A 22,507-nucleotide genomic window follows, 5' to 3' on the forward strand; every position below is an offset into this window, starting at 1 on the left:
CACACTCTTCTTCATTCTGTAAAATTATACCCGTGCAAAACAAAGGCATCCACTCTAGAATTAGTAGCTTCATCAGTCCTGGACTCAAAAAGTTGCCTTCAAGGTCAAGGTCCATTAAGTCTGTTATCTTAGCGATGCACTGTTCTGTGGAGTTCGGCTCTGAAGTAGCAGCACTGTTTCCATACACAGCTCTCCGCTTCATACAGGTTAAACTGCTGTCAGTTGTATTTTAATAGCCTTCTTTGTTTTTACTTTTTCCCATTTATGACTTAGTTATTATAATGCACAACACCAAAAGTTAAATGCATTGCTAAAAACTGTCATTCTGAGTGGACTTTCCAAAGTGTTTTTTTTGCCAGATTTTGGGTATGTAAATCTCATCTTCTTTATTAACACTGGGGCTGATTTAACAAGAGTGTCTCATGAATTCCTGATGTGGCCGTGACACCCCGCAGCCATGGGCAGATGTGATCACGGGAAGTAACAGTAACACGCTCTTAGTCAAGAAAGTTTACTCAAACAAAAGTGCTTGTGCCGACATCAGACTACAGTTCTGAGTTGTTTTTCTGAAATCTTGCATGGTTTCTCAGTCAGTTGCAAAAGCCTCAGAGATAACGTTCTACTAAGCCTTCACCTAGCCCTTTTATTTATGTATGTATGTATGTATGTATTTATTTATTTATTTTTGGCTGTGTTGGGTCTTCGTTTCTGTGCGAGGGCTTTCTCTAGTTGCGGCGAGCGGGGGCCACTCTAAATCGCGGTGCGCGGGCCTCTCACTATCGCGGCCTCTCTTGTTGCGGAGCACAGGCTCCAGACGCGCAGGCTCAGTAGTTGTGGCTCACGGGCCTAGTTGCTCCGCGGCATGTGGGATCCCCCCAGACCAGGGCTCGAACCCGTGTCCCCTGCACTGGCAGGCAGATTCTCAGCCACTGCGCCACCAGGGAAGCCCCACCTAGTCCTTTTATAGAGAGGATTGTGTGAAATCACTTCTATCCTGCCCTTTACCTGTTCTCAGGAGGCTTACCCTGGAAACCCTCTCTAGAGGCGGCACCTCTGATGCGTGCTGTCCCTTTTCCATCAGTCTTAAACCTTAACAGTGTGATTAGTCTTATCTAACAGATGCCTCTCCTCCTCCCGCCAGATGGAGTCCGACTTCCTGAGTTCTTATTTATAGCTGCTAACCATGCATCTCCTCTCCTTTATTTAGGATCTTTTCACATTTTGATTTATTCCAACATTCTGATTTTTCCTGCAATGCTTTCTGACTTAGGGTTGCTTATACAGATATGTAAATGAGATAAAACCATGTAAAACACTCAGCACTGTGCTTGCACAGTCAGGAAGTGTTGGCTTTTTGTTGTAATTGTCAATAATATGATTATCAAAATATGGAAGGTGCGACCTACCGAGTGTAATCGTCAGGTTTTATTACATGCCATAATTTTAATAGGCACTGGACAGACACTTGTGATGAGGAACCTGCACCGATGGTTCGTTGACAGGTTTGCCTTTCTCCTTCCACCTTTAAGCCAAATGTTCATGCTTCATTAGCCGGCTTTTAATCAGTGTGTCAGGATATGTTATGGGACATTTTTCTCCAGTAGAATTTTCATGTGAAGTAATAGGAAACAAATGAGACTCATTATTCCTGAGCAGGTGATTTTCTTCTTGTTAATCAAATTGATTCTTCCTGGTGCCTGTGTGTACTGAGCGGACCATCTCATTAAGCGTTTTGAATTGATTCACTTGCACTTTCTGTTCAGAGATCCCGGAATTTCACCCCAGGGCCTATTGCCCTGGGATTCTTCAAAAAGATCTCCTCATTCTAGTTTCCAAGATAAATTATTTGGTTTGGTCACATATTCAGGGCTCTGGCTTTAGCCTTGCCTTGGGGAGATGGGATCAGCCAGCCCACTGAGCTGCCTGGAAAGGCCCAGCAAGCACCTCGAGGGACTGTGCACACAGCACTGCACCCTCTGTGCACTGGCATCACGCTGCCCCCAGTATACACCAGCACTGCCCCCCCGTATACACCAGCACTGCACTGTCAGTGCACTGCACCCAATACACACGGGCACTGCACCTGAGCACCCAGAACAGAGCTGATCCTGGCAGGCCTTCCAGGCCGACTTTACGTTGCAGAGGAAAACTGAAAGGTGGTCCTTCTAGGAATTAGCTTTGTGCCTCAGTCAGGCGTGTGAAGAAGCGATGCTGGCCTGGGAGTAAGTCATTTGCATCTCTCCTGTTCGGGCTGACGTACCCTTGACACGCTCCCCCAGACGACTTGTCTTTCTGTCCACTTTGCCTCTAGGCGACCTTTACGGGGCCATCGGCTCTCCGGTGCGACTGACCCGCACGGTGGTGCTGGGGAAGCAGAAGGACCTGGTGCAGCGCATACTGTACGTGCTGACCTACTTCCTGCGGTGCTCGGAGCTGCAGGAGAACCAGCTGACGTGCAGCGGGGCCTGGGGGCCAGACGAGCAGGCGCTGGCGGGGGGCAGCATCATCACGGCCCTGGAGAGGGGCGAGGTGGAGGAGTCCGAGTACGTGGTGGTCACGGTGAGGAGCGAGCCCGCCCTTCTGCCGCCGCACACTGACACCGGGGACCTCTGTCCCCACCTCGCCGGACGAGGAGGCCGGGGGCCGGAGCAGAGCCCCGTGGCCTGCGGCACCCGGAGACCTCGGGGCTCGTCGTGTGGGGACGAGGAGAGTACGGAGGAGGCGCCCCGCGGCGGCTCCGCGAGACTCCCCAGCGGCGCAGGTGCGTGCGCGGGGCCGGCCGGCGGGGAGGGGTCGGGAGGGGAGATGCCCAAGAAGCTGCCCGACCGCTCGGCGGCCAGGCCGTGCCCTGAGGGGCGTCCCTGGGAGAAGGTCACCTTCCACATCGGGAGCTCCGTGTCTCCGGACTCGGACTTTGAAAGTCGCACCAAAGCGATGGAGGAGCGGCTGCGGGCCTGCAGGTGTGCGGAGCCAGCGCGCCGACCCCCGGCTGGGCCCGACGCGGCCCGGGAGGCCCGGGACTGGCGGGCTCCGAGGTGCTCCCGAGCCCCCGAGGCATCTGCGGGGGCCCGCGGCGTCAGGACCGGGGCCGCCAAGGAGGCTGCGGAGACGCCCGGCGCACCTGCCGCCCGGGGCGCACCTGTCGACCCCGCGCACGCGCCAGTGAAGCCGCGGGGTCGGGGCGGGGAGAACGCGCACGGGCCTGCGCCGAGCGGTGTGCGCGGCCGCAGTGCCGCGCGAGGACGCCGGCTTCAGGCGGGAAGGAGGCCTCCCCAGGAACGAAAGCTCGGACAGCGCCCTCGGCGACAGTGACGACGACCCGTGTGCGCCGGCCTCGCCGGACCTGGGTCCCGGCAGTGACGGTGACAGTGAGCATGACCGGCCCGAAGGGTCGCCGGAGGTGGAGCTGCCGCTGCCCAGGTAAGGCCGGCGGCGGGCCGGGCTGGGGAGACGATGTGCGTCCAGCCGGCACCCACCGGCACCGCTGCTGTGGGCTGCTACAGGGCAGGATTATTCTCTCCAAGCATTAGTGTCCCCAGACTGGCCTGCCCTTCCTCAGCCCAGCTCTGAGCCGGGAGCTGGCGGCGGCTTTGCAGCTTTGGGGACACTGGGGGACGCTAAGGGACGCGGGGGCAGTGGGGAGCAGGGGTGTCATCTTCCGTCGTCCCCGCGGCAGATCTGTGGCCGCGGACACCGAGCCTGGGAGGTGGTGGGTGACATCCTGCGGGTCTCTCCTGCCTGCCGGTCAGAGCAGCCTGATGCGTCAGGAAAAGCCCCTCTTCCTGAGGCTCCGTCAGTTGAGGTTTGGTCCGTGAAGCAGTAACTAGAGATGCCTGCTGGCCTTTCGCTGTTCTGGCTGCACCCTGAGCAGGTGTGCCGAGTTCCTCAAGCCAGGCTTCGCCAGGATCCCCTGAGCACGCTCAGACTCCCCCTTTCCTCTCTCCACACGGTGGCTGGAGGATGCTCTGTGTGAGGTGCAGGCCCAGGCTCGCAGCCAGCCGCCAGAGTACTCAGTTTTCCCTGCTCTTCCCCGTTAGGAAAACTCCTTTTTCCCTTCAACTCCCTTCCTTTTCCTGCACCACTGACCCACTTGCTGGAGGACTTGTGATCTGAACCACCCCGAATCTGTTATTCTCACCTGTGCCACTGGGGCTTTGTTCCAGCTGCAGTGCAAGAAGGGAGCGCGTTTTCGCTGTGGGTTCTGATGGCCGGTATCATCGTAGGTCTCAGAGCGTCAGCACCCCGAACGTGAGAAACTTCGGCCGCTCCCTCCTGGCGGGTTACTGCCCCACGTACATGCCAGACCTGGTGCTTCACGGGACCGGCAGCGATGAGAAGCTGAAGCAGTGCCTGGCCGCCGACCTGGTCCACACGGTCCAGGTGAGCGATGCCAGCTGGTCGCCTCGGGCTGCTGACCGGGGCGGGCGGGGGGGGGGGGCGGCCAGGGGTGTGCTTGGCAACGGGTGCGATCGAGGGATTGTCGCTGGAGATGCGGGCAGGGTTGCGGGAACCGGCGAGGCTGGTGAGCCACCCGGGGATTAGCAACAGCTGGAGGCTGTGAGCACACTGGGCGGGCAGCAGTGGGGGAGGCGGCGGGGGCCCGCCTGGCTGCAGGAGCACGGCAGGGGCGGGGACCTCACCTCGCTCTCCTCCAGCGTCTGAGCTCTCTTGGTGCCCCCCGTTGGCTGAGCCCAGCCAGAAGCCACAGAGCAAGGTCGTAGCTGATGCAGACGCAGTCCCAGGGCCCACAGAGGTCACCTCCCGAGCCACCCGAGTGAAGGGTGGGGCTGGGGGCGGGTGGGTGGAGCAGACAGAGCAGTCAGCACAGATGGTGACAACCGTGTGCCTTCACGGGGAGGGCCGAAAGGATGTCACATATGGTTTGCCTCTTAGCCGCTCCTTGCAAGATCCTAAAAGTAATTTATTTTAACGGATGTGTCATTAAGTTCGCTTTGATGGCTGCATGAGAATGACTGTGTAGAGATTAACAAGTCTTCCTGCAAGATTTCCTTGTGGCTGCCGCTAAGCGCTTCTCCGCTCTCTGCAGCGCGACAGGAACTGAGCGGCGATGGAAATGCTGTCAGTCTGACAGACCTGTTTTCAGTTGAGCTGCTCTTGGACAGATGTGCAAAAATAGCTGTTTTGCATTGGAAACATACTGTATTGGGCAATAGGGAAAGTTCTCAGCGCATTAGGAAAATTGGAACTTGGCTAGCTACCTTCCTCCTCGCCCAGCAAATCCTTTTGGAGAGGTGGACAGACGGCAGTGCGTGCTGCCTTTGACCTTGAGCTTCTCCTCTGTGAAGACCAAACGTCCATCAGGCACGGGCCAGGCAGGCTGGAGGTGTTGCTCTGAAATGGGAAGAAAAGCCTGGTGGTGAAGCAGATGCGCTCACCCCCCTGAACGGGGAGGGAGGGAGATGGGGAGAGGGCGGCCTGAGGCTGCGGGCCCGCCCGCCCGGGGTGGTGGTGTGGTCGTTGGTACCACGATCCTGACCCGCCCTGCTTTGTGCTTGGCCACCACCCTCCCCAGGCTGGCCCTGGAAGGAAGCAGTGCCGTTAATATTCTATCTTCGTAGCCGTCACGAGCACTGTGTCCTTGCCTGTCACCTCAGAGGCCCGCACGTCGGTGACCTCAGAGAAATATGTTCAGTGCCCGCCCCACTGTGGACACGCATCTATCGACTGGTAGCCCGTCTTGCCCTTATTATCTGCAAAACCATACATGACCCTTTTTATATCTTCCACAGGCTGACAAGTTCAGAGGTTTGTGTATTAGGTTTCCATGGTGACCATCTAGCGCTCTAATTCTTATATTTAAGAAAACAAAACCATGTTTCCTCTGTTTGTAACTCGTAAAGACTTGTCATCTCTCATCTTCTCTCCTTGCAGTAGTGTTTTCACACTGCAGCTGTTCTCACCTCTGTAGACTATGCAGTCAGCCTGAGAGATGGAAAGTTGCTGACCATAAAAACCTGTATTGTGTCAGATGGTGGGAACACGCCCCGTGCAGCCGGCTTGGGTGTTAAGAGGAAACTGTGAAGGGGCATAAACTGTGTTCAGAAGCGTACTGCATTCAGGATGTGTCCGGTTAGCGTTAGCAGAGTTCTCATGTCACTTCATCACGTTCATCTTAATGGATTTGGCTTTTGAAGTAAGCGTTCCATTTAAACTGCTTCTCAGACTGGGGCTCTGCTCTGTGGCAGAGCTTGAATAAAAATTGCCGTTGACGAATATTTGTGGAAAAGTAAATTAGGAGGTGTGGGGGGGTGCGTTATATTGAATTTACTGCCCCTAAAGCCTAGTAATTATTTAAATTCTTGAGTGTGTTATCAGAGGAAGACACAAAGGCCCAAGAACAAGTACATGAGCAGAGTCAGGGCTGAAATAACAGCTTGCTGAGGAAGAGGGGCTCGGGATGCATTGCTTTACTGTAATTTGCTTTCGAAAACCTCTTTTTCGGACGTTAATAATTTCTAGTGTTCATGCCAGACTTCATCCAGCTTTGAGACTCCTAATTGTTTTTGGAGAAGGAATTTTAGTAACTGTTTAAAAGCAGTTGATCTACATTACTGATCTGCTCTCTAGGCCTGTGCACGATTGGATTGTCACATCTGTCTTACGTAAATGCGTACTTGTGCAGCGTCGGTGGGCCAGCTTGTGGAGATTCTTCTCTCACTGAGGCATTGCATCTGGAGCTTCCGATACTAAGAGTTTCTTTTTGTGCGTTTCCTTATCCTAGTCTCTTATGAAAGGAAGCTGTATCAACTTTATTTCACTCCTTTTGATTTTTATTACTGGCTTCCACGTGGTAAGGTTCTGATGGTCTTTAAATATTTAAACACGTGTTCTTGTTTAATCCACATACTACCTCTGTTCCGTCACTGGAACTGTTTCTTTGCCTTCTAACGTAGAGATTACACAGCTGCCTTCAGTTAGGCTGAAGTCATATTTAGTTTCATTCTTTTCCTGCCGCATCTAAACGCGAATTCTTTCTTCTGTTTTCCTTTTGGCTTTAAATGGTGAGGTAGGAGAGAGAGGGTGAGCGAGCCAGCTTCACTCTGCACCTGTGACTCTCAAGGAGCTTCTTCTCTCTTCTTTTCTCACGTGTCTTGTCCGCCTGCGGGTACTGCTGACGGGGGCTGGGGCAGGTATTACGTTACGGGGCAGTGGAGGTCGTGGAGGAGACCGACTTGACACTGACGCTTTGGTGTTACCACTTGTTCGCTGGTCGTCAGGTAAATCCATTGGCTTCGCTAAGCCTCAGAAAAATGTATTTAGAGGAACAGATAAAACGTAACCCAGCAGTTAAGAGTTTGGCTTCTAAAGGCAGGCAAACCTGAGATTGACCCGTGATTCACCCCTCGTGGCTTCGTGGCCTGGCGCGGGATTCTTTAATCGTCTAAGCATCAGTTTCATTTTCTAGAAAATGACGGCAGTTAGAGGTCTGCTTGAAGACCGTGAGATGATGCACATCCAGTGTTGAACACAGCATCCAGCGCGTTACTGAACGCCGACAGACGGTAGCTGTTACAATGACACCCGTGCACGCGCTTTGTAAATGAGTTTCCCAAGATGCTCCTGCTGGGGGTGGTGGAACAGAAGCGGGACCCATTCATTCAACGCTAACGGCGGCTGCTTTCCCTCCCCTGGTGGCTTCGCGAGGAGCGGCCAGGCCGCTCCAGCTCTGTAGGGTCGGGTCATGGAGACCAAGATTAACATCATGTATTAGTGTTTCTTTTAACAAAAACTGTGCTCCAGGGCTTTGGGCGTCTTCAGAATGCTCTGTGAAACGAGGCACCGGCTGGATACGGCAGCCTCTTCCGTTTCTTTTTAAGAGTAGCAACAGACTGCAGAAACATGCAGAAGTCAGCAGCGCAGCGGGGCAGCTCTGCCGACGGCTTGGCTGGGACGCGTGCCGTGAGCACCTGACTGCCCGTGCAGCACAGGCAGCCAGGGAGCCGACGCAAGGACAGCGAGTCACAGCGACCGAAGGGCATCACTTTAGCAGCGCGGGCAGCGCTGGGGTGGCCGGAGTCAGCAGCAGCCTTAGGTCCGTAGCGCTGCGGGGCAGACCTGCTGGCGAGACGGAACACGTCCCGGCGCGGGGTGGCGTGCACAGCAGGGCGCGGGCCTGCAGCACCGGCTGGCTCTTGGGGGCTGTACGTGTGGATGCACCTGTATCCCTGGGTTACGCCGTTAAAACGCGTTTCTTACTGCAGATGGGGGTTTTAAAAACATCTGAAAAAACTACCGATCTCTGGGTTATCGCCGACCCCGGTCTGAGATCTTGGTGACCCCTCTCCTCCTAAGCTGCCCTCCACCTTCCAGCCTTGCACGTGGCCACGGAGGGCTCCTTCTCAAACGTGGCTTCTGTCAGTCACTCTTCTGCTCTGATAGGGGCCTGTTTCTTTAGAGAGTGAAATCTAGGCTCCTTGGCTGGAACTGCCCCCTGTATGTGTTTCAGATACATATGCACACGTGCAGCCCTGCTCTCCCGTGCGGCTCGGTCACACCATGTACCAGCCTGTAGCGGCCCGCCCTCTCTCTCACCTCCTTGCCACGTGCGTTGCTCCCTCTGCCTCAGGCGCTGTTGAAGCAGCCCCAGTGCCTTTTGCAGGCCCCGTCCCAACGTTGCCCCTTCTCTGAACCTGCCCCAGGCCCTTTGCACGCGGTGCTTGGATATGCCTCCAGCATCTTTCTTCCACCAGGCCTGCGGGCGTCTCTCCGTCCAGCGCCTGGCCCGGTGCCCAGGGACGCTGCACGGTCCCCCTGCGCTGGGCGGAGGAGCGTGTGTTCCTGCAGATGAAGCTGTGCCCCTGAGTGTGACCCTCCTTCTAAAGTAGAGGGACGCGGCAGAGAGTCTGCCTTTAAGACATAAAGGGGAAGAGTTCTCTGTTTGGACATGCCGCCTGGGGCCCTTTGTGTTCTTTTTCTTTACCTAAAGGAGAATAAAATGCTTATTATACGTCTCAAAGCCATCATTTCTCTTGCATCTTGTAAATATCAGGCGCATGGCTAATTTTATGTTTTCCTCAATTTTTTTCATTACATGCAAAATATTTGGACGTCTCTGCCATTCTCTGCAGAAAAATCTGTGTACCAGCCTTCTTACGTTGTGTTTTGGCGTCAGGCACATCCTCCCATAACTGCTCTGATGACCTTTTTCGACCTTGAGCACCGCTCCTCGACTTTAAACTCTTTCCTTCCTCAGCATGTGACCGTCCTGACGTTTAAGGCATCCCCGAGGCTGCGCCCTGTGTCCACAAGTCCGCAGGCACAGACACACAGAAGGTCAGGGATTTCCTCTGGACCCTGCCCCCCCACCGGACCCTCCCCGCTCCCGCTGCCCCAGGTCCTGACGTCCTCACCTCCCAGGACCCCTCAGCAGTGCCCGTGGTCCAGAATGATCGATTCGCTCTCCTTCTCTACCTTATCACAACTCGGAAGCCTTTAGAGACCCACATGGAGCCTGTTTCCGAGAGACACATAGAGCACATAAAACAACTCCAACACGATGGCTCGTGGTCAGGGTGAGGGAGAGTGACCAGTACAGGCAGGGGCGTTAGCCCTCCTCCAACAGTCCAGAGTAACTGTTGAGTAGGTATGTTTAAGATGGTTACGGTGATAAAAGAAGGAATTGGAATCTTTAAAAAGACCGTCTGTTATGACACACGACTATTTAGATTTGTAAAAGAGCCGAAGAGAGATGCTAAAATGGAAAAATGCAGTCATGGAAATTAAAACTCGGGGGTAGGTTAAAGAGCAGAGCAGATTAAATACAGCCAGAGAGGATTAGCGTTTGTGAAAGAGTGACTAGATGCAGAACTACCGCTTTGACTGTAGCTCAGAGACAGAGGCGCGTGAAAAAATGTGGAAGAGCAAGTAAGAGACCTGGAGGCTTGAGTGAGAAGGTTCTGTCGCGCATACAGAAGGCGGGAAAGAGAAACAGCCTTTGAAGGAAGAATGGCTGCGATCTTTCAGATGAAGTGAGCCCACTGACTCCCAAGTAGGGTAGATATAAACAAACCCTCGCTGAGCGGCAGGACATGGGGGGGGGGCGGCAGGGAGGCACGGGACAGCCTGGGGGCTTCCTGGAGGAGGTGACGTCTACAGTGGGGATGAGCAGAGAGAGGGCGAGGGGGCTGGGCTCCCCCAGGGGCTACAGACTAACCACAGGCGGAGCCGGCTCTGCCGCCACGGGAGCTTCTGTCTGTCTGTCTGTCTGTCTCTGTAACTGCTGTCGGGAGAGCCTGCATGCTGAGCATTTAGTGTTTAGTATCCTGGATGACTTTGTAGGCTGGAGGAAGTGTTGGAGAACGGCGAGTGGTAATCAGGTTCCTGTTCTCTGCGTGGATGTGAGACTGAGGTTTTTAATAAAAACTGGTCAGCCATCCACACGTGTCTGCGTCCTGTAGGCGCCCTCGGCCGCCCAGAAGTGGGTGGACTGGCTAAGGACTGGCTCGGGTCGCTTAAGTCCTCGGTTCCAAGGACATGGAGGGGGATTGGCCCCTACGGAGGTAGAAGAATAAACGGGATCCGATGACGTTTAACCAAGAGCAGGTGCTGAGACTGTGGCCCTCAGGGCACTGATCGTCCATTTTCTCTCTGTGAGCAACCCAAGGCTTGACTTGAAGCCATGTAAGAGCTGCTGTTGTTAAGTCGTGGGGCTATAACATAACGGGGGGGGGGGATTTCTTTGAAAGGTGTTTTGTCATGTCACGTTCTCTGACTCAAGTTCAGTTTAATAAAGTTGTAGAACTTGACAGAAATATCTTCTAGGAGGTGATGAGCAAATTGACACTCAGATAATACCCAAGAATCTTATGTTTTATAATTCAGAATGTTTCAGAGAAAAATAAAAGAAACAGAGAGGTTCTTCCCATTACCTGAGTCATAAATCACCTGCTCCCTTTGTGTGTGAAACAGGCCACCCAGTGGCTCATCCTGGTTGCTCAATCTGCACTGTTGTAATCAGTGAGCAGACTGTAGAGCTGGCTGTGAGTACCAGCGTCCGTCTGCACACCTGTTACCTGTGAGCCACATGTGGGCTGGCATCTTTGAGGATTCACGAAGGATCGGTTTATTTTTTTTAATTAATTAATTTTTATTTTTGGCTGCGTTGGGTCTTCGTTGCTGCGCGTGGTCGCATGGGCGCATGGGCTTTCTCTAGTTGCGGCGAGCGGGGGCTACTCTTTGTTGCGGTGTGCGGGCTTCTCACTGCAGTGGCTTCTCTAGTTGTGGAGCACGGGCTCTAGGCACGCGGGCTTCAGTAGTTGTGGCACGTGGGCTCAGTAGTTGTGGCTTGTGGGCTCTAGAGCTCAGGCTTAGTAGTTGTGGCGCACTGGCTTTGTTGCTCTTTGGCACGTGGGATCTTCCTGGACCAGGGATCAAACCCGTGTCCCCTGCATTGGCAGGTGGGTTCTTAACCACTGCGCCACCAGGGAAGTCCCGAAGGGACTTTTAGAGTATGTATTGGGCAATACCAGCAGCATAAAGATGGGAAGTTTCTTAGCAAAGTCATAATAGAGGTGACTGTGTTTTCTCCTCTTGTCATTATGTTGCAAGTGTCATTCCCAGTTGTTGCAATCTTGTCTTCCGAGGGATTTCCACCCTGACAAGCTCCTAGGGTTTCAAAGTAGAGGGCTTGGCAGGCTCATTGAGCTACAAGTCAGAAGCACTTGAATGAGTTCCTAGATTCTCTTTCTAACGTGCCAAGATACTTCATGAGCTCTCGTACTTCTTGTCCTCACGTTCCTCTCTATAGAGCAGGACTGCATCCTGTGTACTCATGGCAAGAAAGGTTTGATGAACTCATCAGTAGTTGAAGGAAGCATACATGGGAGCTGGTACTTTCCTACTCTTGAGTTAGAAATAGGTAACCACCACCCAGTCAAAAAATAGGCAGAAGACCTAAATAGACATCTCTCCAAAGAAGACATATGGATGGCCAAGAAGCACATGAAAAGATGCTTAACATCACTAATTATTAGAGAAAGGCAAATCAGAATTACAATGAGGTATCATCTCACACTGGTCAGAATGGTCATCATCAAAAAGTCTACAAATAATAAATGCTGGAGAAGGTGTGGAGAAAGGGAATCCTCCTACACTGGTGGTGGGAATGTAAATTGGTGCAGCCACTATGGAGAACAGTATGGAGGTTCCTTAAAAATCTAAAAATAGAACTACCATGTGATCCAGCAATCCCACTCCTGGGAATATATCCAGAGAAAAACATAATTTGAAAAGATACATGCACCCCAATGTTCATTGCAGCACCATTTACGATAGGCAAGACATGGGGCAACCTAAATGTCCAGCGACAAAGGAATGGACAAAGAAGATGTGGTACATGTATACAGTGGAATATTACTCAGCCATAAAAAGGAACGAATTAGTGCCATTTGCAGCAACGTGGACGGACCTAGAGATTATCATGCAAAGTGAAGCAAGTCAGACAGAGAAAGACAAACACCATATGATATCATATATGTGGAATCTAAAAAAATGATACAGATGAACTTATTTACAAAATAGAAATAGACTCACAGACATAGAGAACAAACTTATGGTTACCAAAGGGAAGGGGAGAGGGATAAATTAGGAGTTTGGGATTAAAATATACACACTACCGTATATAAGATAGATAGGCAACAAGGACCTACTGTATAGCACAGGGAACTATATTCAAGATCTTGTAATAACCTATAATGGGAGAGAATGTAAAAAATATATATATATTTGTATATATATATGTATAAATGGGTCAATTTACTGTATACCTGAAACTAGTGCAACATTGTAAATCAAGTATATTTCAATAAAAATTTTTAAAAAGGAAAAAGGTAACCATGTGAAATGTTAGTCACTTAAGTGCAATACGTGGAAAAGAAGTATGTTAGTAGTTGTGTGGATGACTTAATAGGAACTGGATTGAATCTAAAAATAAAGAAATAGAGAATTGTTCAACAGAGCCAGCATGCGTTAGATATTTAGCACATGCCTTGCCTTTTGTTTTGCTCATTTCCGAGACTATGGAAGAAAAATGTGAGTTCTCTCCTTGAGTTACTTACGAAATCACTGAGTAGACAAACAGATGTGAAATCCAGAGCAAGTTAAGACCGTGTGATTTAATGCCAGAGACTGGACGCGGGGAGTCCTGTTGAGGGGTGCAGGGGCGTGAGGACCCAGGCTGGGCCCCTGAAGAACTGGAAGACTTAGCAGGCAGCCCGGAAGATATTCTGGGCACAGCCCGAGTAACAGGTGGGCGACCTGCCTGCCCAGAGCAGGGAGTTCTTCTGAGGGCGCCCTGGAGGGGAGCGTGTGCACGTGCCGGTGGGCCCAGACGGGAGCTTCCAGGATGGAAAGAGACAGGTCTGAGCCTGGGCGTTGGGGTGTCTGTGCTGGAGTAGGGTTCTGGGTTGGTGAGGGAAGTGGTGCTGCGAGGGTTTGGGGGACGTGGTTACATGGAGGTGGTGGTGTAGGGAAGCAGCAGGAGGCCCCCACAAGCGGTGGGCACTGCACTTCGTCTTCCACGCTCATTTTTCTCACAGAAACTCTCAACCAAGTACGATCACACTTTGCAGACGTAGACCCTGAGGCCCCAGGACTAGTAAGTGATGGAGGTGACAGTTAAGCCCAATCGTGTCCAACTTCGGAGCCTTGGCTCCTTGGTGAAATATCAGATCCAAGCTCTAAGGATGGAGCTGGAGGGATTGGGCTTCTAGTAGGTGTTTGAATCATTCAGTCTTAACGTTTTACAGCATTTGGTAAAGTACTTAATTTCTCAAAAGCACTGCGCCATGTATGTTGTTGCTGATAAGTGTCTGTATTTGTGTGTACCCTGGTGTGTACGTGAAGTTGATAAAATCATGAACTTAAGAGACCCGCCTGACAGATTTCACTGTTAATTACTTCTACAGTTAAGATATGGCTCATAAGGAAAAGTAATAAGAAGCATCATGTAATTCAGTGTTTCCTTTGTTTATTGTGGTTCTCTATATGCCTTAAAGAGCCTTTGGACCCCTGGTGGCCCAGTGGTTAAGAATCCGCCTGCCAATGCAGGGGACACGGGTTCGAGCCCTGGTCCGGGAAGATCCCACATGCCGCGGAGCAGCTAGGCCCGTGCGCCATGGCCGCTGAGCCTGTGCTGTAGAGCCCGTGAGCCACAACTGCTGAGCCCACATGCCACAACTACTGAAGCCCACACGCCTAGAGCCCGTGCTTCGCAACCAGAGAAGCCACCACAGTGAGAAGCCCGCGCACCGCAACAAAGAGTAGCCCCCGCTCGCCACAACTAGAGAAAGCCCACGTGCAGCAACGAAGACCCAATGCAGCCAAAAGTAAAAATAAAATAAAATAAATAAATTTATTTTTAAAAGTAGAGCCCTTTCTAAGAGGAATTTTCCATTGAATACCAGGCAGGGCGGAGGGCGTGTGTGGGTGAGTGTTCCTTTGATAATCCAGGCATGGTCTTCTGGATCATGGAGTTCTTTAAATTCTAAAAGCTTAGACATTGACTAATCAGCCACACCATGATACGGTCAGCTGCACACATATATTCTTTTTCATACTCGCGTCCATTGTGGTTTGTCACAGGATACTGAGTTTCGTGCCCTGTGTAATTCCTTTTTAAGGTGCGCCCCTGACAGCTCTCCGTGGTTCTCTGTGTCCCTGGAGCCTGCACACGTGGGGGCACCGTGCTGTGTTCGGGCTGCACGTGCTTCCCTGCCCTGTCACCGCTGTGCTTGACCTGGTCCATCTTAAGTTTGTCCCCTTTCTTGAGGGCCTGGTCCTGGGCTAGGAGCTGAGAGTCCAGGGAGAGAAGAGTCAGCCCCTCCTTCAGGGGGTGGGCTCTCGACCTCCTGTCCGTTTGTCCCAGCCTTCAGACCGAGCCTTCCTGTGCTAGGTCTGCGCTCAGGTTTCCACCAGTGATTTAAAAATGGCTTACGCTCACTTCCTTTCTCTCACAGTTCTCTGACCCATTTCGTTCTTCCTCGTAAGATACCTGAGCCAACCCCTCTGTCCCTCCTCTGCTGTTACCACCCCTGGGTCTGCAGCCTCCTGGGCTCGCTGGGAGCTGGGCAGCCTTCCACGCATCGCCTCCCCAGTGAGCCTCGCTGCCCTCATGCCAGCGGCTCACTTCCGAAGGCGGAGCTCTGTGTGTGGTTACGGGGCCCCATAAGCTGCTGTCTGTGTGCTTTCCTCGGGTCCACACCCTGCTCCCTTCCCTGGCACGATGCTGGGGAAGTCATTTAGGAAATTGTGCTGAGTTGGAAACTAGGGCCCAAATTACCTACTGCAAACAATCCAACAAAAGCTAGATTTTCACCCCAACCCTTCTCGGCCTCCTGGCCCCCTGCTCACAGGGAAATCTCAGGGGAGGCGCATCTGCTTGGCCTGGCTTGGGTCCTTTTTCCACACCTTGCTGGAGGGAGGTGAGTGAAATCCGGGTGAAGGGGATTGGCATGCATTCCACTCACCATACGTACGCTGGCCTCTGGTCTTTAATGATTATATATATACTTGCGGAACGTAAGTCCCTTGAAGAAAAGGTCTCACTATAGATCCGTGGTGTGCTATACCCAGCACACTGTGAATTTCTGATAAAGGCAAAGATTGAAGGAACTTGAGCTCAAAATACAAATCTTTTAAATTTCCAAATTTCCATTTCCTTTGCTCATAAGGACCAGGTACACCGATGGCAAGACATCGTCCTCTTGCAGTGAATTTATGACATACGGATTGAGCAAGGACTTGCAGGAACTTGTAAAGGGAAGTCATTGCAGCCCGGTCTTTACTTTCTGCTTTGGAGAGTGTGCAAGAAGGGTAGGACCGAGGGGTCACAAAAACCTGTGGGTGAGAGTGGGAATTTAGGGTCGTGTGTGTCAGCATTTCGACTGTTTGGTAGCAAGTCTTAAAGAATGAGAGCCATCCTTGGGAAACTGGGCTTCATTCATTCAGGAATCTGCTTTGCCCTATTCTTTATTTCTCACGCTTAACCTGTGCTTAAATAAATGTTGGGCCGCTAGACTTCGCCTGATTTGCTCTTCTCTTCAATGGGAAAAATATTCTAAAACGTGAAAGTTTCCATCCTGGATATAGTTGAGGAAAAAAATGTTGGTCTCACCAAAGTTCTCATTCAGTCGCTTCCCCATCTGTGACAAAGAACACAAAGACTGAGTGGAAAAGCCCCAGACGAGGGAGCCAGATCGCCTGGTGAAAGGACAGCGTGACAGCAAGCATCTGGGTTTCTACCATCGGCCTTCCCACTACTAGTGTTAGGTCTCAAAAATCTCGGGTCTCAGTCACCCGAGACGAGGCCGTGTACCTGTGTGGGTTCTTTGCTGCAAGCGGCAGAAACCGACTCTCGTTAATTCAGCCGGAAGGGATGTTAGGGATTCTTAGAAATGGTCAGGGGACCGAGGAACTGGGGTTGGGCCGGCAGGAAACAAGGCACCCGTGGGAGTGCAGGAACCAAGAATCGCTGTGGGTGTTCGTGGCGAGCAGGAGTGCGGTGACCCCAGCCGCTCCCGGCAGGCGGGCGGCAGGGAGAGTCTCACTGGCCCAGCTTGGGCCCTGTTCCCACCCTGTGACGCAGGGAGGGGCCGCCAGGATGTTCCCGGGAAAGGTCCTTCTCCAGAGGGGAATCAGGACGAACCTCGTGCGAGGAACTTCGGCCCAGCAGCCAAAGCAGCGAAGGGCCACCACAGGGCAGCGGAAGGGGCCGCGTGACAGGAGGAGGCCACGCCCGCTGTGCCTTCAGTGACAGGCTCAGAAAGGTGGGCTCGCGGCCGCCGGTTTCGAGGCGCGTTGCGTCTGTCTCCGGCTCACTGCGTACCTGCCCACCCCCTCCTCTCTCCTAGTTATACGTATACATAGATCCACTCTTTCTTAGATTCTTTTCCCATACAGGTCATTGCAGAGCATTGAGTAGAGTTCCCTGTGCTGTAGGTACTTATTAGTTATCTGTTTTATATGTAGCAGTGTGTGTATGTATCCCAATCTCCCAATGTATCCCTCCCCCTTCCCCCCCGCCGCTGTAACCATAAGTTTGTTTTCTACATCTGTGACTCTATTTCTGTTTTGTAAATAAGTTCATTTGTACCGTTTTTTTCTATTCCACATATAAGCGATATCATACAATATTTGTCTTTCTCTGTCTGACTTACTTCACTCTGTATGACAATCTCTGGGTCCATCCATGTTTCTGAAAATGGCATTATTTCATTCTTTTTTATGGCTGAGTAATATTCCATTGTATATATGTACCACATCTTCTTTATTCATTCCTCTGTCGATGGACACTTAGGTTGCTTCCATGTCCTGGCTATTGTAAATAGTGCTGCAGTGAACATCAAGGTGCATGCATCCTTTCGAATTATGGTTTTCTCTGGATATATGCCCAGTAGTGGGATTGCTGGGTCATATGGTAGCTCTATTTTTAGTTTTTTAAGGAACCTCCACACTGTTCTCCATAGCGGCTGCACCAGTTTACATTCCCACCAACACTGCAGCAGGGTTCCCTTTCCTCCACACCCTCTCCAGTGTTCATCGTTTGTAGACTTTTTAATGATGGCCATTCTGACCGGTGTGAGGTGATACCTCATTGTAATCTTGACTTGCATTTCTCTAATAATTAGTGACGTTGAGCGTCTTTTCACGTGCCTCCTGTAGGCCGTTTTCCTGGACTGCGTTCGTGTTCACCCTGTTTGCCCCGTGGCACATTTCCTATGTGCTCCGTCCGTCACTGCCCGGTTACTGAGGATTTGGTATTTGAAGTATGTTCATCGGTAGCCACACTTGTGCCTTTTGGCCTCATCTTGATACACAGCTCTCTAGCCCCGTCTGATTTTGGTTGTCCTGGAGTTGATACATGCATGTAGCACACGGTTTCTGAATAAATATTGCCTCGTGATTAAAGCTATACCTTTCAGGGACTGCTAAGTTACCCTGCCAAACCTTGTGATGGGAAGAATGGCAGTAGACTCCTACACCTTTTTCTGACCGTCTCCACGTTAAAGGGAGAGTGCAGAGACTTCCCTGGCGGTCCAGTAATTAAGACTCCACACTTCCACTGCAGGGGGCCCGGGTTCCATCCCAGTTCAGGGAGCTAGGATCCCACAAGACTCGTGGGAAAAAAAGAAATAAATAAAAACAAAAAGCATAAAAGGAGAGTGCAGTCTTCCAGAAGGAAACGGGCTTTAATGTCTTGGGATGTAGGGAGATCACAGGCCTTTTTGCTTACCTCTGCATGTTTGATGACGCTTATAGTGTGCCCCCTGGGCGCAGGAAGGAAATGACTGGGTGCAGTTTTGTCAAGTTAACATTTAAACGACTATGGGATGACACCCCAGCTCGGGTCCCTGTAGGGCTCGGGGCTCCCGCCATCACCTCTGCCCCTGAGTCTGACGCTGCACAGAAAGTTCTGGACGTTCCGATGTCACCGGAAGCATGGTGAAGAGTTGACCCCGTGTGTCTGTCCCGCAGCACCCCGTGCTCGACGAGCCCATCGCTGAGGCCGTGTGCATCATTGCAGACACGGACAAGTGGAGCGTCCAGGTGGCCACGAGTCAGAGGAAGGCGGTAGACAGCACGAAACTCGGCCAGGACGTCCTGGTCTCAAGCCAGGTGTCCAGCTTGCTTCAGTCCATCCTCCAGCTTTACAGGCTTCACCTCCCCGCCGACTTTGTAAGTATCGTTCTCAGACCATCAGAGAAATGAGCTAAAAAAGCATTTTCCGCAGCATCGTGGTTATAAAGTCACGAATTCCCGCGTATTGATTTTAGTCTAACTGGATGTTAGCATCAGTGAAAACAGAGCGTGTGACACAAAACCAGCACACGGGCTGGATTCAGTAGCAATAGTCCTTCTGGAGACAGCACAGAGTGACACGGTCTTTTTGAACAAGTTACATGGAGAAAGTATGGTATGGGGGCAGGGATCGAGCATAAAGGGAAATTTAAAATCCTCCTTTGGGGGACTGATTGGTTTTCCCGTCCTCAGGTCAAATGCAAGCCAGCCAGCTTCCAAAGGGACTAGTTCCATCTGTTCAGAGACCATCCTCCCAAAGTTGTTATGGATAAATAGAATATCGTTCGTGTAAACACTTAAAATGCTGAAGCACCATAGCCATAGGGGATGGTATCAACTGTTCCTTTTCGAATGGGATTTTCAAATCACTTTGATAACGTTACATTAAATACAAACAGTAGACAGACCCCCTAAACTCCAAGAAAATGATCAGCAGCTCTCCCTGAGTCCATGGAATAAGATGCAAAACCAATTCCTGTGTGTGTGTGTCTGTGTGTCTGTGTGCAGAGAGATCTAGAGAAAATACATTTAGCAAGGAAGGGAGCAAGGTTTCCAGAGCAGAAGCGCAGCTGAAGGGCACGTACAGGGCAGAGCCCCCGAGTTGGCGGGGCTGCAGCTGGGATGAGCTCACCAGCTTTCTGGACTCCCCCTCCGTCAGCCCCAAACCAAACAGCATCTCCCTTGCAGCCTCCGGCCTCTGCAAAAGATGCAGGGCTATTGACAACCAAGTAGGAGGCTGACTATGAGCCACCTCCCTGGTTGCTCATGGAGGGTTTCCCCTGAGCTCTCGTGACCAGATCTGCAGGTGCACCACACCTCGGAAGGTCAGGACTCCTTTGTCCTTGGAGGAGGTGCTTTGAAACACTGGCTGTCACCTCAGGTGGCAGCACAGCATCACGGGGCGCCACTGGACATCACGGGGGTCGCGTCCGGGCTTTGCCGTTGGTTCGTCGGGCATCTCTTTCTCCTCTGCAAAGTGCAGGTGGTGCCTAGGCAACGGGCACGTGTGAGGACCCTCCACGGTGCTGCTTTCTACCTGTCCAAGGTCAGGCGAGATGAGATGCCCTGGCAGCCAGTGGACAGTGGTGGCCAGTCCGTGGGCTTTCAGTGGCCTGGACTCAGACCCAGGCTTCTCTGCTTCTGAATCGTGTGCCTTGTCGAAGCTGGGGCACAGCAGAACCTATCCTGTCTGGTTATAAAAATTAAGTGAGATAATTCAGGTAGAGCACTTGAAGTAGTGTTGGATGTTACACACACTCAGGAAACAGCTACTATTAGTGTAACTTAGTGAGAACCAGTTGTGTGAACAGTGTTCATGGCTTTAAAGACTGACACCACCTTTTCACTGAAACCTTTATTTGGGCTTTAAACTGTAGGCGCCCTGTTCTCAGGGGTAACACAGAAGACACCACCTGTGGCATGTTACAACCTGATGCTTGTCCTACATTTTTAGGCAGTTTTTCCTTCTAGTAGCAACTTGCATCGTGCTGATTTAGAGACCGAAGTCTGCTTTTCTGTAAGGGAAGAGAGATATTTGATTTTACAGTTTTTTACTGTTATATTTACCAAACTTTTATATTGTATTCTATAATCCATATCTCTTGCTATGTTTGATGTCTTAGTTATCCTAGCAGTAAATTACCACGGTTAATAATTCTTTTTACTTCATTTAGACATAAGTTACCTATAACCACTTAATAATATGAATGACTTGACAACATCAAGATCAAAGAACATTTCACCTGCAGTTTAAAATTCTCCTTAAGAGTCACTCGAATGAAACGTGATTAAAGGCCTGTTAGGACCTTCAGTACGAAAAGAGAAAGTAGCTATTTAAAATTTCAGAAGTTAAAGTTGAAGAAATCCATCTCAGAAAGGAGGGAGAGGAATCCCGAAACAGTTCAATTTCATAGTCAGGCTTTGAAAAAGCTTTCTAAGTGCTCTGATTGCAAGTCCCGTGCACATTCCATATGAACGAATGTTCTGTTTACTTCCGCACCGCAACACACAGTTATCCTGGGGACTATGAAAACACAGTAAATTCACTATTTTAAAACATAAAGGATTCAACGTAACGTCAGTGTTCTTTTTAATATTTTACAACACTCTTACTAAAACTTTGTATTTGCTCCACAAGGAACTGACACTGAACAGGAGACCTTTCCGCACTTAACTCTGTTTTCCTGGGGGAACATTTTCCCCCAGGAGAATTGGCGAAATCCTCCTTGCTTTGATTATTACTCTTACTCACTTATCAGTTGTGTTTCGGCCACACAACACGATGCACTTAAGATTTTAAGCCAAGGAAAAACGGAAAAGATTGCATCTCAAGTGGATACTTTTTCCATGTCACTGATCAGCCCGGGTGGTCGAGATCAACATTTTCAAGTGCATCTGTTAATCTCTTTACCTTGAAAATAGCAGGCATAATGGTCTAGAAGAAAATCATGTCTGATGGAGTGACCCTTGCCAGAGCCATCAGGTGACTTACTGAGCTGCCTGGATCGGTCTCCCTGCCAAATGCAAAAGCATTTGCCTCTGGTGCAAGACACGAGTGACTGCTGTTCCCTAAAAACGAAGCTGGACACAGTTCCAAGGGTAGAGATGTTCTGAACAAAATTGCCCTTTCTTCATTGTTACTAGAGACCTGGTTAAAATACACTCTTGAGAGCAAAAAAAAAAATGGTTCAGAATAACCTTGTTCCGGTCATTCTTCTGGGAATGAATTGCACCAAAATAATCTGAGATATAGGAAAACAACAAGAAAGGTACTCTTTACAAAATTATGTATAATAACAAAAATGCAGATGGCTATGTGATTTTAGTAATGGTAAATTCACATTCTGAAAAATCAGTCAAAAATTATATTGATAAAGAATTTTTAATAACATGGGAAAAAAGGATTATTAGAAAGTTTTTTGAAAGCAAGAAATAAGTATACTTATAGAATGATTTTAACTATGTAGAAACAAATGCTTTTTTAGAAAGACCAGAAAATATATATGAAGATCTTAACAGTCACTGGAAAAATTAAACTTTACTGATTTACAAAAACCTATTCTTTTTTATTTTTTTAAATTTTATATTGGAGTACAGTTGATTTACAACATTGTGTTAATTTCAGGTGTACAGCAAAGTGATTCGGTGGTACACACACGTATCTATTCTTTTTCAGATTCTTTTCCATATAGGTTATCAGAGTACTGAGTAGAGTTCCCTGTGCTTTTCGGTAGGTCCTTGTTGATGACAAAAACCTGTTCTCATCCCTGCTCGTGGTAGGGTTTGAGCTGGGTTGTAATTCTTGAAGTATAAGTTAAAGAGGTGAGATGACAGTAGCGCACTTAGAAATGGATTGAGGGAATTGCGGCTCTTAGACGTTGGCGGAGGTCCGAGTTCTCGCCCTCACCGTGAGCGTGATTGGCTTTGCAGTGCGTCATGCACCTGGAAGACAGACTACAGGAGATGTACCTGAAGAGTAAGATGCTGTCTGAGTACCTTCGTGGACACACGCGCGTGCACGTGAAGGAATTAAGTGTCGTTCTGGGGTGAGTTCTGGGGAGTGCTAGCATCCCCCTGCAGGGGGCTGTCCCCTGCGCTCTACCCACTGACCTGTCCAGCCTCTGGGGCTCCCCAGTGAACGGCATGTTTCTCGTATCTGATACTGGAGTGTCACACCCGGAAACACATGCAG

The 22,507-nt window shown here is 50.5% G+C and overlaps 2 protein-coding genes across 9 annotated transcripts in view; one reads left to right on the forward strand and one right to left on the reverse strand.

The window, feature by feature from the left end:
• FNIP2 (folliculin interacting protein 2) overlaps positions 1-22,507 on the forward strand; it is an 88,114-nt gene that overhangs the window by 60,349 nt on the left and 5,258 nt on the right. Inside the window, 5 exon segments of the mRNA XM_060147532.1 lie at positions 2,312-3,216; positions 3,218-3,420; positions 4,224-4,380; positions 18,493-18,693; positions 22,246-22,361. Of these exon segments, the coding sequence (XP_060003515.1) occupies positions 2,312-3,216; positions 3,218-3,420; positions 4,224-4,380; positions 18,493-18,693; positions 22,246-22,361 (1,582 nt within the window).
• SPMIP2 (sperm microtubule inner protein 2) overlaps positions 19,787-22,507 on the reverse strand; it is a 160,916-nt gene continuing 158,195 nt past the window's right edge. For all 8 annotated transcript variants that reach the window (XR_009540206.1, XR_009540199.1, XM_060147522.1 and 5 more), the window contains one exon: positions 19,787-20,330. Coding sequence is in view for 6 of the 8 variants with exons in the window: in XM_060147522.1 (XP_060003505.1) it covers positions 20,283-20,330 (48 nt within the window). In the remaining 2 variants the exon portion in view is untranslated. The remainder of the gene's footprint in view (positions 20,331-22,507) is intronic.

Source organism: Lagenorhynchus albirostris, chromosome 4, assembly GCF_949774975.1.
Source record: "Lagenorhynchus albirostris chromosome 4, mLagAlb1.1, whole genome shotgun sequence".
Taxonomy (NCBI): domain Eukaryota; kingdom Metazoa; phylum Chordata; class Mammalia; order Artiodactyla; family Delphinidae; genus Lagenorhynchus; species Lagenorhynchus albirostris.